The sequence below is a fragment of the Aspergillus oryzae genome, chromosome 7, assembly GCF_000184455.2.
Source record: "Aspergillus oryzae RIB40 DNA, chromosome 7".
Classification (NCBI taxonomy): Eukaryota; Fungi; Ascomycota; class Eurotiomycetes; order Eurotiales; family Aspergillaceae; genus Aspergillus; species Aspergillus oryzae.
The window spans coordinates 1272881-1286949 of record NC_036441.1 but is presented as its reverse complement, the minus strand read 5'-3'; the positions used below and the strand labels follow the sequence as shown (position 1 = coordinate 1286949).

The 14069-nt window shown below is 48.2% G+C and overlaps 6 protein-coding genes across 6 annotated transcripts; 3 read left to right on the top strand and 3 right to left on the bottom strand.

Annotated features, from left to right (window-relative positions):
* Nucleotides 1-41: 41 nt before the first annotated feature.
* Nucleotides 42-2033, top strand: AO090011000513 (ribosome-associated complex protein SSZ1; the record flags this gene model as incomplete). Its single annotated transcript, XM_001826087.3, has 5 exons — nt 42-131; nt 228-264; nt 325-451; nt 517-1288; nt 1365-2033. The coding sequence occupies 5 exons, from the start codon at nt 42-44 to the stop codon at nt 2031-2033; spliced, it is 1695 nt and encodes a 564-aa protein (XP_001826139.1).
* A 769-nt stretch (nt 2034-2802) lies between these two features.
* On the bottom strand, nt 2803-3730 carry AO090011000512 (SUR7/PalI family protein; the record flags this gene model as incomplete). The annotated part of the gene is made up of 4 exons (XM_001826086.3): nt 2803-3049; nt 3115-3297; nt 3361-3658; nt 3718-3730. 4 exons carry the CDS (start codon nt 3728-3730, stop codon nt 2803-2805), a joined length of 741 nt encoding a protein of 246 aa, XP_001826138.1.
* Nucleotides 3731-7163: 3433 nt separating this feature from the next.
* On the bottom strand, nt 7164-7604 carry AO090011000511 (uncharacterized protein; the record flags this gene model as incomplete). Its single annotated transcript, XM_001826085.1, has 1 exon — nt 7164-7604. One exon carries the CDS (start codon nt 7602-7604, stop codon nt 7164-7166), a length of 441 nt encoding a protein of 146 aa, XP_001826137.1.
* An 817-nt stretch (nt 7605-8421) lies between these two features.
* On the top strand, nt 8422-9597 carry AO090011000510 (uncharacterized protein; the record flags this gene model as incomplete). Its single annotated transcript, XM_023232985.1, has 4 exons — nt 8422-8550; nt 8592-8777; nt 8853-9158; nt 9217-9597. 4 exons carry the CDS (start codon nt 8422-8424, stop codon nt 9595-9597), a joined length of 1002 nt encoding a protein of 333 aa, XP_023093533.1.
* A 288-nt stretch (nt 9598-9885) lies between these two features.
* AO090011000509 (tRNA methyltransferase RSM22) lies at nt 9886-12465 on the top strand (the record flags this gene model as incomplete). Its single annotated transcript, XM_001826083.1, has 1 exon — nt 9886-12465. The coding sequence occupies one exon, from the start codon at nt 9886-9888 to the stop codon at nt 12463-12465; it is 2580 nt and encodes an 859-aa protein (XP_001826135.1).
* Nucleotides 12466-13109: 644 nt separating this feature from the next.
* AO090011000508 (DASH complex subunit SPC19) lies at nt 13110-13672 on the bottom strand (the record flags this gene model as incomplete). The annotated part of the gene is made up of 2 exons (XM_001826082.1): nt 13110-13478; nt 13541-13672. 2 exons carry the CDS (start codon nt 13670-13672, stop codon nt 13110-13112), a joined length of 501 nt encoding a protein of 166 aa, XP_001826134.1.
* Between the last annotated feature and the right edge of the window lie 397 nt (nt 13673-14069).

Here is a 14069-nt window from a genome sequence, read left to right as displayed (position 1 = left end):
TTTCCTCTTTCTTCCCTAGAACCCCCTACACACAATTCACAATGAGCGACGGAACAAACGGTGCCCCGGAGCGTTTCGCTATCGGTATCTCTTTTGGCAACACCTCCAGTTCCATTGCCCGCATCAACCCTGTATGTGAGCCTGATTCAAGACCTCGGATTTACTTTCAAGGCTTCGAATCACTGTTAAGGCAGAAGAAAGTAGTACTAATGGTTATCAATATATAGGAGGGCAAGCCGGAGGTTATCGCCAACGAAGAAGGAGGTTAGTCCACTACTGCTTGGTGGCGGGTAATCTTAAGAGCACAAACTAACGGATACACAGATCGTCAAATCCCTTCCGTCCTTTCATACATTGATGGTGAGGAGTACCACGGTACTCAAGCCAAGGCCCAGTTGGTCCGCAACTCCCAGAACACTGTCGCATACTTCAGAGATTACCTTGGCAAGGAGTATGTCTTCCTAGTATAAAAATGTTGCTTCATGTGAGACAAACGCTGACATGAATACCCCACAGCTTCAAGTCGATAGACGCCACACCATGCCATAACTCGGCGCATCCTCAGCCTCACGAGTCTACCGTTGCTTTCTCCATTGTGGACTCTACCAACGAGACCCCCAGCACTGTCACCGTCTCCGAGATTGCCACCCGCCATCTCCGTCGTTTGAAGCAGTCCGCCTCTGACTACCTGGGCAAGGAAGTCAATGCCGCCGTCATCACTGTCCCCACTGACTTCTCCGATGCTCAGCGCGAGGCTTTGACCGCCTCCGCTAAGGCTGCTGGCCTTGAGGTCCTCCAGCTCATCCATGAGCCTGTTGCCGCTGCCCTGGCTTACGATGCCAGGCCCGAGGCTACTGTTACTGACAAGCTTGTTGTCGTCGCCGACCTCGGTGGTACCCGATCCGACGCTGCTGTTCTCGCTTGCCGTGGTGGCATGTACAGTATCCTCGCAACTGCTCATGACTACGAGTTGGGTGGAGCTTCGTTGGACAAGATCATCATCGACCATTTCGCCAAGGAGTTCATTAAGAAGCACAAGACCGATCCTCGCGAGAACGCTCGTGGTCTCGCCAAGTTGAAGCTTGAGGGTGAGGCTGCTCGCAAGACCTTGAGCTTGGGTACCAACGCCAGCTTGAGCATTGAGAGTCTCGCAGATGGCATTGATTTCGGCTCCACTGTCAACCGTACTCGCTACGAACTTCTCTCCGGCAAGACCTTCGCCCAGTTCACCGGCTTGATCGAGCAGGTTATCCAGAAGGCTGGTTTGGATGTCTTGGACATTGACGAGGTTAGTCCCTTGTGATTTTTTTTTTTTTTTTCAGGATCCACGGTAGTATAAGAGATAAGTTCTGACTAAGGTTTAGGTTATCTTCGCTGGTGGTGCCTCTCACACTCCCAAGATCGCCCAGCTGGCCCGCAACATCTTCTCCGAGAAGACTAAGATCCTTGCCCCTTCGACCTTCACTGGCGCTATCAACCCCTCTGAGCTGGCCCCCAGGGGTGCCGCCATCCAGGCCTCTCTTATCCAGGAGTTCGAGCAGGAGGACATTGAGCAATCTATCCACCCCATGGTCACTGCCACTCCTCATCTGAAGAACGCCATTGGTGTCGAGTTCACCACCGGTGAGACCGTCGAGTTCCAGCCTCTCCTGAACACTGAGACCGCCCTCCCCGCTCGTCGTGTCGCTCAGTACAACGCCCCCAAGGCTGGTGGCGACGTTTTCATTCGCGTTTGCGAGGGTGTCCGCGAGATCAAGGTCACCAAGCCTGAGCCTAAGCCCAAGGAGGAGAAGCCCAAGACTGAAGAAGATGAGGACGACTCCGACTTCGACTCTGACGAGGATGAGGAGGAAGAGATCCGTGAGATCGTCTGGAAGACTGAGAAGCCCATTGCCGAGCTTGCCGTCAAGGGCGTCAAGGCCGGCAGCAAGGTCGAGCTGATGGTCCACGTCAACGCCGACCTGGGTCTGCAGATCACCGCTCGCGAAGTCGGCGGCCAGAACGCCGTTCGCGGTGCTGTACAGGCTGCTTAAGCTTTTCACCGGTAGTACATAACCTATTTCCTTCCTATCTTCAGACGCACCTCACGGTTAATGCTTTGCTCCTTCCCACTGGACTTATTAGAACATCAAAATTTTATTAGACATCATGCACTTCCTGTCTATCTCCACCGCGTCATATCCCGTTTCAACGTGATCGGTTTATGAGAAGAGATTCTGGATATGAGAGACCTTCTGTCTTAGACGCGTCCTGTCTTGCAATGACTGTTCGATGATGAATGTATCAATGATGGTTTCTTAAAAGTATATAGAGAGGCCTAGACTCTAGAAATATGATTCCTTACTGATTAAAACAATACAGTTCAATAACCTCAAATAGATATGTAAGCTTGGCCATTTTCGATAAAACATCAATTATATTACAATTAATACCTTGTACGTGTAGTAACAACAAAAGAGTATCAGATATCGTAAAGCACCACATACACCATCCAACCATCCATAAAAAAGCAAGGAAAAACAAATAAAGATCATGGGACTCCGTGAAATAGGCCACCATATTATAAAAACCGAGCGAAAGAAAAGCACATGTTTTATGGTAAACAGGGTGGGCTCTGGACAACTTGTCCATCACTCGTCCCCAAATTTATAATGAACGAAGCTGGAGGCTGCGTCGAAATGCACCCCTTATTAATAATAATCTTGATTTCTCACCCACCATCCACGATTCCAGATATATGGTTCACTGAATCTATCCCTCGTAGAGAGACCGAGAGAATCGGGGGTTATATGGCTAGCTGACTCATGGGTTGGCCTCCTTGTTGCTCCGGACGCTATTGGACCGTTGGGAAGAGAAGAAACCACGACGACGGTGCTCGCGACCGCTGTACCCAGTTTCTTTACCGCCGACGGAGCCTCCGAGGCAGTACATTATGCAAGCGAGGAGGAGACAGGCTACAGCAGTCCACATGAAGCCGAATGACTTGGCGCCCAGGCGGGCGGTTTGGCCGTTGGCGTTGAACTTGTTGCGACCCTGGACAAAGACGGCGCTAACATAGGTATTAGTACGGTTTTTTCTAATAGGGAGATTGATGTAGTCAATGACCGAACTTACGTCATCAGGGATGTCGTTATGATTTGGAAAACCAAGGAAATCCATGCCATCAGGGATGAGAGGTAGCTGCCGATACGGGTGCACATGGCCAGGAATCCAGTGAAGAGAGATACAACGCCGAAGAAAAGCGCGATAATAAGGAATGGGAATGTGAACCGGGAGGTCAGGAAGTAGTGGTTTGTGCTGGGGAGAGTTAGTTAGGGATTCAATTCGTCGCGATTCAGTCTGATCGAGTGTTTTGCTTACCCGATGAAGGCTGCAGGGATATTGGTTGTTGTGTCGAAGTTGCGGTGGCTCGGGGGATCAAAGGGGAAGTCAGGGTATGAGGTTCCACAATCGCTCTTCCCATTGTCGCCGACAGCGCAGATGTTCCAGAATGTCCATCGGGATACAGATGGTGCACCTGGAATGTTGCCTGTGTCGACTTGGAGGAAGTAGATTTCGTTCAAAGGGACCGAGTTCCGTGCTCCTCCGAGCAGGGTCAGGAACATCAGTAGCAGAGCTCCGGCCGTGAAGAATAGGCCTAGGAAGCCCAGCATTACTCCTATGCGGGTTCATGTCAGTGGTTTTGCGCCTAGAGCGACCGTAGGGGGAGAAACATACTGCTGAAAGCCATGATTGAAGCAGCTGGCCTTCTACCCGGCTCAGGATTTTATAGATTATGTATAACCACGCAAGTGTTGATCAATATGGTTCAATCCCAAATGTTCAACTGGCCAGTTTGGGTATACAATGGGAAGAGTTGAAGGCGAAAAGGAAGGAAGAGGAGTCGAAGACGATGAAAGTGGGAGAACACAGCTAGGGCTTTAGGTATTAAAGCGAAATTCCGGCAGTCCCGGCGACCCATGTTCACGGGGAAGAGTAGTGATATAATAATGAGAGTGCATCATAGTAGTTGGTTGACTGGCGAAAGTTGCACTCATGCGACTCGATCTCAACGTCATCGTTGCAGCGTGCCCCGCTAACTATCCTCGGCTAGCCCCAATTTTTACTCCACGCCAACCCCGTTCAGGCAACTTAAACTTAACGTCCATGACGTTGTCGAACTACATTTCGTGAACTGACGTTGCACCTGGACTGACAACCTTTCCTGTGTTTACCATTAGGCTGCAATTTTTTTCGAGTTGATCGCTGGTTGACGTGGGTCTCAAAAAGTCAATGCTGCAATCTCTTCTCCCTTCTGCCTATCGAACCGGTCAAGTGGCTACGCCTCCTTAGGGCGAGGTGAAATATTGGTCACTGTCTTTATACGGTGCCTCTTTGGCCCACTAGGTACATCACAGTACCCAAGTTTTGAGGATAACGAACCCGATTGCATTCTCATGAACCCAATCAGCTACTTGGGTATATTCGCCACTAGCTGCAGTGCAGTTAAGCATCTCGGGACACGTATACACCCCTCCATGAATACCCCGGTACCGTCTAACTTCCATACAAATGGGAGCGGCATGTACGCGCAAATCTAAACATGCGTAAAGTGTGACGGTTCCTGCAGAAGCTTCAAAGTACTTCCAGATATTCCTGGTTTATTTGCATGATATCATATATTGACGCCAACGGCCATGAGGTTTTCACGTTTGACTTGAAGCAGAGACCTAGAATATTCCTCAGAGATCGATCCCTGTCTTTACTGTCCCTAGCGCTTATATTAACTTCAATCCAGACCTTTTGTGGCTGAACACTTGTACCCGGTCCGCTGTTGGGTAAACTTGGCAATGCCCAACATGTTCGTTCATGAAATTCCCGAGAAAGGCTTTCCTTCTCTTTCCAACTGATGAGAAAACAGAAGTCCTCAAGCAAGGGTAACTAGGAAATTCCGCCTACACATTCCTCCAATTTCACAGCAGCGTGGCTTCTGCTTGCTATAATCATTCAAGTGTCTGCCGATTTACTTATGGATGGTGTACTACTGTGTAGCTTTCAAGAGAAAATCCGCTAATATCGCCTGCAGCATTGGAAGCGAGCTATACCAACGCCTCGGCGAAACATTTGAAGATACGCTGGACATATGTCACACAAGTATCTCTACATCCCAGCTGACATTTCAAACATAAGTAGAGCTTGGGTTACTTCTTATCTTGTTCATGTATACAATGAATGTACGCAGAATTGTGTTCATCGAGCCCATTCCTTCTCGCAGGGAGCTTTATCCTACAGCTTGCCGAGCTATTTATTTCCTAGCGCTTTCAGAATAGCCGACAACATTTTGAAGCCATTATCAATAAAGGGGACCATGGGCCCACGACATATTTTAATATCATAGAAGTGTTCACTTTGCCAAGCATGGTTCTTCAAATGCCACAAATGCCATTTCCTGTCTTCTATGTATGGTAGAATTTATCTGTGAACATATTTTAATATCATAGAAGTGTTCACTTTGCCAAGCATGGTTCTTCAAATGCCACAAATGCCATTTCCTGTCTTCTATGTATGGTAGAATTTATCTGTGAGACGTTTGAGGATTTCTGCGAGAGACGGACAAATCAAAAGGATCGATTGTACGTATCACGCCAAACGAGCTTCACATACGAGACTCGTCCTTTTACAATGAGATTTATGCTGGTGATTCTCATATGAGAGACAAATCTTCGTCTTTGTTCGCTTCTTCGGTGTATCGGATTCAATAGTTTCAAAGGTTGATCACAACCATCATCAGCTTCGCCGTAAGATATTGAGCAAGTACTACTTTAAATGATCAGTTTCAAATATGCAGCCGCTTATTCAGGGGAGAATGACGACTCAATGCAGCATTTTGGAAAGGCCCAAAAGGAACAAAGTGTCATCAATCTCTCTATAGCCTTTTCAGCATTAAGTGGGGACATCATCTCAAATTATGCATACAGTAAAGGTCACTGTTCTTTGAAAGATATAGGACACTGAACGAGATTAAAATGCGACACAGCCGTTTGCATCGTTCTGTCACTTTTTCAGATTCATTCCTTTCAACATGTCAAGGAGTAGGTGCATTCCTTCAAACGTGATGCAGAAGATCTTTCTACCAGCACCCAGGGTGATCAAAGTACAGGAGATGCTAGGACTACAGGCATGTGATGCCACAGTCAAATCATGTTCCTAATCTACCCGAGCTCGAGACTCTGCCACTACTAGTATGACTATAGGATTCTGCCTCCCTTTCTTCTTTTTTTATTATATTGCTTCGACAAATAGTTTACTTGCTGATTCCACGAAGCGGGCAGTAATACAAGAAGGCCTTCGGCTCTCCTTTGGCGTACTCCTTCGTTTTCCACGAGTCGCCCCTTTCGAAGCATTGAACTACAAAGGACACATTATACCTCCTGGTGTAGGTGTAGTACAGTGCCCCATATAGTGACCATAACTAATACTTTGCCAGACACCAGTGAGTCAGTCAGTATACTTTGTCCATATGGATACTCAGCATTTTCCGGATCCGCACACATTCAACCCAGAAAGACGGCTGGGTATGGCCGAAGAAAGAAAATCCCTTGAGTCGGTGCTTGTACCATTTTCCAGAGGAAGCCGCCAATGCCTAGGTATAAAGTACGTGTACTCACCCCATCTTTTCTTCCATAGTCCTGATTTGCGCAAATTTATGGAGATACTAACCATGCTACCTATATATTAGTCTTGCCTGCGCGAAACTCTTTCTTACACTCGCCACCTTGGTGCGCCGATTTGATCTGAGCCTGGTCGATACTACACTCGATTATGTCGAGCCATATAAGGATCACTTCATCATAGTCCCAAAAATGGTCATAGAGGCATAACAGCTATAATCCTGCAGGAGTACACATGGAACATGTCATGGAAGCTTAAACTGTTTGTGTTTGAGCACTGAATTGTCTTTTTCCCCCTTTAACTTTCACTAATTTACCAATTTTCTAGACTGAGTTATTTCAGGTCAAACTTGTACGGCATGCCTAAGATCAATGTAGTAGCGCATTAGTATGAATTAGAAGTGGGATGAGTTACTTTCCAGCTTTTGCTCCTTTTTTTTCTGGACAGAATACGAGCTGTGGGATGTAGTAGACCGGTGAATGAGGATATATTTCCCGTATAGCGCTCATCTATTATCTCCCATTCAGAGCTTCCCAGTTCACACCAACCTCGTGCTGGATAGCCTTTGTCTGCTTGCCCGTCCTTGATGTCCATGTCTGTGTCGTTCCATCCGGAACCAATTCTTCGACCTCCAATGAAACCAATGCATCCAGCACCCAATCCTGACAGTCCTTTCCCCCATTGCTTGGTGGCCTCTCATTAAACAATATTGAAATTGCCTTAGCACGCTGCAAATCATCCAGCATTGTTATCTTGGCCAGTCCCCATGCGTTTTGATCATCTATGACATGCCCGGAACGATTTTCAAATGCAAACAGGTTGGTATTTTCATCGATGACTCTAACATGCAGGAGGTCTCCGACTCGACTTGGGGGTTTATGGATAACCAACCCCCAATGAGCACGCTCGGAGGTCCCCGGGCCGGATATTGACACGGAAAGTTGATAGGCCATGTCGATAGGAGGTTAAATACAACTTGACTCACTACAATATTCTTGTACAGTGCGGCAATATCTCTACCTCTACATTAGTCATGTCAATATTAGTAGTCGCACCTGTCAGTGGAGAGCCCATCACCAACCTTTTGTACGGTTCGTGTTCATACAGGCTTTGTATGAGATGAAGATGGCTGCGGAAGAACGGTCTGGATAGCTTCGAAACAAAGGATAGTCCATCAACACTCAGCGCCTAAAGCCTTGCTCACTATTAGAATATCTAAATAGCGTATGAACAATTGGTATGTTATTTATAAGCCTTCGCTGGACGGCGTTCGCGGTGGAATGAAACTTGAAAAGCAAAACGCTGGAAAAAGTTATATATGTATATATATATTTGTGTGTGTGAGGCGCTACACCGAATAGATGGGTATGGGTAGGCTATAGCTGATGGCTTGGATTAAGGGCAAAGAAAGTGAAAATTTTGGCCTTGGTTCCCCTACCATACACTTCTCTGGCATACGAAAGATCTGTCACAATACCAGATAGAACTATGGGATAAGTAGACTTGAGTGCATCCTAGTACAAGTACACGGTAAGATCCCGACGCATTATTTACATTACGTAAATATGCAGGTGATAGATTAGATCCACGCTAGTACGTTTCCATCCGCAAACGTCACAAGAGCTGAAGCAATAGCGCAACAGCAACCATCTGCCTGAACAGTCTTCCCTGTTAGATTTCTACCTTTTTCTTAATCCTGGGATAGTAATAAAATCTCGATATCTTGACTAAACAGCACAACTCCCGAACTAGTGGACTCGCTTCGCCAGAATGGCTACTTGGGTATACCCGCCACTACCTCTGCAGCAGCTGGAACGGGAAGCTGATAGTGCATTGGTATACCTCTCCCCAGATGCCTACGAGTTTCATTTGGCCTTTTCAAGGGTTAAAGCATCGCGTGTATAGTATACCTCTGTTGTTGACTTTTGACACCGACACAGGCTAGGGAATTAGAATGGTTACTGCGTTCTCTGCAAGACTCACTCGCCTCCCTAAGGGAAGGCCTGCATGAATGCGCTGCGCTTCTTGCCCCTAAAGAGCCAGGCTCAACATTGGTTATCTCCTCTGTACGATCAGAGATCGTGAAAGGCTTCGTAACAAGGGTCGGAACGAAAATCGTGAAAGGCGTATGTTGTTCGCGCTTGCATTCTCCTATTTCTCGGACGAACCGATTAGACTGATCAGGTATCGTCGTGCGCTAGGATATTCAACTACGCCTTGGTTCCCTTGCTCCTGCGCGTGGCTCCCCAACGACTCGCTTATGCTTGTCGAACTCGCCCGGTGCTCCAGAGCTTGTGCTACATCAGTTGGTTTCGGTGAGGAACTTGGTCAACCAGAGTCTCGATGTGGTGGATGTCAGCACTTGGACTGGCGACCCGCTCAATGCAAGTTTCATATATGGACAGCTGCGCTTATTATATGAAACGCTGTCTGAGGCTCGCCAGATGTTGAAGGGCGAGAGTGATCAAGTCAGGGGCAAGTGGTGGGAGACAAGTGCGCTTGAGGATGTATGTTCGGCGCCTCGTTCTTTTGTCCCCTTTATTGGTGACTAACATAACTGCGAAGATGTTTGATCCACCGTTGCCGCTAAACCTTTCGTTCCATCTATCCATCGCCGACTCTGCTCTCGTCTTGTATCTAAGGACGCTCGAGTCTAGCACACCCACACATACTCCAACAGCTTTTGCCACCGACATTTCTTTGACTGGGTTCAATTTGCGCGACCGTTTGTTTGGAACTCGACACCGTGGGCATGATGAAGTTGGAGATGTTTTCACATGGAAGGGAGACGAGGTCAAAGTAAGGGAAAAGATTCGCGTGGAGAGTCAGGACCCGAGCCTGATGGCAGTCATGGCGAAGTTGACTGCTTTGCAACACGAAGTGATGAAATGGATTTCTGCATTGAAAGTGCTTATGGGCAACGAAGATACCGATAGCGAGGAATAGACTTGGAAAGGCTCTAAATTGTACATACTGTTTTATATCATTCAAATACATTTACATATCATTATATACTTCTGCATAATCTCATGTCCTTTAAGATAATGCACATACTATGAGAATTACATAATTGGACTACCTCCTTCCACCCGCCAATAGGAAAAGTGGAATTTCTGATGGCCGCATTTCTTGGCAAAGATTTTCCTAACAGAGCTCTCACGAGTGGCGTTTTTCCTCCATCCCCAGACTCAGGTCGCTGATTATCGCTTCCAAGGTGGTAAGAAGGGTTTGATGATGCTATCAAGATCCCCAGCATCAAGGGCGAGCCGGTCTTGCTCCCACGGCCTTCTGCGCACCATTGCATCGAAGTCGTCGCAAATCAGTTCGCAACAGCTCCGCGGCGGAGCTACCAGTTTCATAGCGCAGCGGTACAGATGTACAAACGCGCGATACGAGTTTCCCCTTAATTCACCGGTCGGATTTCCTCGAAAGACTGCTACTGGATACATAATCGGCGGTCTGAAAAATGGACGGCGATATGCGTCTACGGTGCCCCCGGCAGATGGCAATGTCAATGCGGATCGGAAGGACGCCATCTACGATGTGATTGATAAAATTGAACAAAATGAGATGGAAATGGCTGAGCTTATGGATGAGCTGAGCCTGTTGGACGATTACTGGGAAGCTCTCAACCTTGATGGTCCAGAGCTTGATCATGCATTCAGCGAGACGATCGGCCATCGGGACCAGGAGACTTTAGAAGCGCGCGTTCAGGAGGCGAGACAGGTGTTCGGGGACACTCTGCCCGATGGATTGCTGAATGACACTGAGTTGCGGTTATACACTCAGTTGTATGGCGAGCCGATCATTCGCCAGGAGGAGTTAGAGCTTGAAGCAACGGAAGATGAGAAGGATGCAGATGTTCTATACCGTGAAGATGGTCAGGGAGGATGGGAAGCTGTCGATTTCGAGCAGGCTGAGTCAGAGGATGAACCACCTGTGGTCTATGATATGGAGGCTGGCCCGGTCGAGGATGAATCTATCGCCATGCAACGGACAAGGGAAGTGGCGGAACAGCTCGGTGGAGAAATCATGCTGGAGCAGTTTGAAGAAGAAGCAAACCCCGACGACACACCTCGACTGCATCCTTTGACTGTGGAAGGGAAGTTCTCTACCGATCCCAGTACTGTTTTCTTGCCCAAGGATACAGTAACTGGACCTATTTCCATCATCTTGTCCGACTACTCCAATAAGCATATTGCGGATGTTGCCCATCGTACCTTTGGCGGTACGCGCCTTCCTTATTCTACTACCACTCCTCCACCGCGCGCACAGATGCCCCAGCTCCCTATTCCGCTAGACGCTTCCCAGCGACACATGACAGAAATGGAGGCGAATGCATACATTGCGGCTCTGTTCCCTGGAATGTATACATCTATACTGAGCACCTTGGTCGAGGTCCGAAAGCGCTTGGGCACGGAGTGGCTACGTGGGCTCATCTCGAAAGAAGATGGGCCGCATATCCTTGATGCCAGTGCTGGTGGTGCCGGTGTCCTTGCTTGGCGAGATGTCATTCGTGCAGAATGGGAGTCTATGGTCCCAGACCATCCCAGGGCAAGTCCTTATCCTTTAGGTAGATCGACTGTCGTCACTGGTTCGGATGCCCTTCGAATGCGTGCTAGTTTATTGTTGGAGAACACTTCGTTTCTACCACGCTTGCCTGACTATGTTCACATCCGCGAAAAACCTACTCTAGATGATGAGAGAGCTCCTCCAAAGCGAAAGCAGTACGATATTATCGTGGCTCCCCATAGTTTGCTCGGCATAGAGGAGGAGTTCTTACGCAAAGAGCACGTGGAGAACCTGTGGAATCTTCTCAACCCTGATGGCGGTGTTCTAATCCTTCTCGAGAAGGGACACCAGAAAGGATTCGAAGCAATTGCCGGGGCCCGTGAGATGATCCTTAAGCGTTTCGTATCAAGCCCTGGCTCTACAACATATACCAACTTCACCGAGTCACCAATTGAGGATTCACATATTGAGAAGGAACCCGGAATGATTGTTGCGCCCTGCACTAACCATGAGAAATGCCCCATGTTCAACACTCCAGGCCATTCCAAGGGACGCAAAGATTATTGTCATTTCCAGCAGAGATATATCAGACCGTCATTCCTCCAACGTATCTTGGGAGCCAAGGATCGGAACCACGAAGATGTGAAGTTCAGTTATATCGCTGTACAACGTGGCGTCGACTTGCGTGAGACGCAGGGTATTGTACAAGGCTCGGAAGCTACCGAAGCGGCCTTTGCTGGCTACGAAGATTTACACGACCCAGCTGTAGAAGAGATGGAAGCACCAGACGAAGCTACTAGTTCCCAGACCGAGGCAAGCGAACAAGCGAAGCCCGAGAACTTCCACACGTTGTCTCTTCCTCGTATTGTGTATCCTCCAATGAAACGCCGCGGACATGTCATCTTCGATTTTTGTACGCCTGCTGGAAAGATTGAGCGCTGGACGGTGCCCCGCTCCTATAGCCGCCGGGCATACAAAGATGCTCGCAAGTCAAATTGGGGAGATCTGTGGGCTCTTGGTGCGAAGACCCGCATCCCAAGAAGCTTGAGACTCGGTGATAAGCACGGCGAAGGCAAGAAAGAACGTTTGGCTAGGCGGGCAGCCCTTAGGGCCGATTTAGCCGAGGAAGGTGAACTTGAGCAGCAGTCCGAGGGTTCTGACTGGCCTGAGGTGCTTATACAGCAGAGAAAGAAGGGCCAAACGATCCCAAGCTGGAAGAAGCATGCGGACAAGAAGAAGGTGAGGCAGGCTTCGAAGAAGCATGCCGCTGCGAAAGTAGCGCAGGATGACTTCTTAGTTTGAAAGCTTCGTTTGCATAGTTCATCGGCTGGCGGGAAACACAAGGCATAGGGCTACGGCGTATAAATGGTTCATATCTCGGTACAGGCACCTGGGCTTCAAAGTTTTGAAGGATGTATAATAAATGTATTATAAATAACGGATATATGTAATTAGACCACAACTGTATGGCTTATTGAGCTCTTCACTCAATTTCAATGTGACCAATATTCCTCTCATATACAGCATTCGCAGCTCCTTATATAATCCATGGACTGTGTCGAAGACAATTGCAATTGGCTGTTTCACGGGAAGACGCAAATGGTCTGAAGGTGCCTGCTAAATCCTAGCATGAGGGATCAAGCAATTGGTGGCGGATGACGGTAGATCGAAAGACTTTACTTTCGCATCACCAATCTTCGGCTTTATGCATTAGTAGCGCATATGTCGAACACTATGCACCGTGGGCACTAAGGCGAATAGTAGACGTATGTTAAAGGTAAGTCTCAACGCTGCTCGGCGATGACAGCGACCTACTTCCATTGAAGCCGAGTCGTCGAGCTCGGGTAGTTTCACCGATTATAATGGCAGGTGTCTTGAATAACAGGGATGGCGTAGTTGCAACCATTTTGCGCTGTTGCTATAGTTTTCACCCCGTGAGTGCAGACTTATTGGGCGGCCATACTCTTTCTCAACTGACGTTCGCGCTGTTTACTCTGCAACTCCAATCTCTCGACAGCATACTTCAGCCGTTCCTTCTTCTGTACCAATCGCCTGAACTCCGCCGCTTTAGCAGCATTAGCCTTTTGTCGATCCCCATAGGCATTCTGGCTACGGCTTGAGGTTTGGCGGCTCTCGCTGGAGTACATTCTGCCTTCCTGCAGCTCAGCTTTTGCTCGGAGAGCTTGTTCGCGACGAGAGAGCTTTTCAACGTGGTTTGACGCTAATGATAGCAAGTGTCCGATGCTGGGAGTAATTTCGTCAAGTAATGATTGCTGTGCTTCGCGGAGCGTAGGCTCGGGAAGAAGTTCAAAGTGCTGTTATTGGATTTTTATCAATACATTTACCGGGTTCCGGAAGGTACGTTGCCGGCACTTACTCGGGTTGTTTGCAGGACCTTGCACAGTCGAGGAAAGTCACTAACACCAGATTCAAGAGTGGAGATAGATGAGTCGAGAAGTTGTAGAGAGGATTGGAGAGACGTGACTGAAGCATTTAGTGATGCCGCCATGGTGATACGAGGGCGAAATAATGCGGAAGCGTTTTTAAATGAATATACTTAGAAAGTATGAAGTTGGAGTTTCATGACAACTGCTGCATTTGTTTACAGGCGGAGGGGCTAATGGAGCGATAAAAGCGGCGATGAGACCGTGCGGCTATGGTAAAAGCGGCCGGAAGTCGGACCTCCGGGCAAAACTCGTTGTTCCCGCTCCTCCTCGTTGCACCGTATTCCGCCTACATCAACTCACCTCTCACCTTTATCCTCCTAGGACATTCCCGTGCAATATATAACTTGTCACCATGTCTCTCCTCGGAAAGAAGTTCCCCACCCCCATTGGTAAGACACCGCGCCGGTCGGAGATTCTTGTTGGATTAAACCAGGTCGAAAGCTGACTGACCTACCTCGT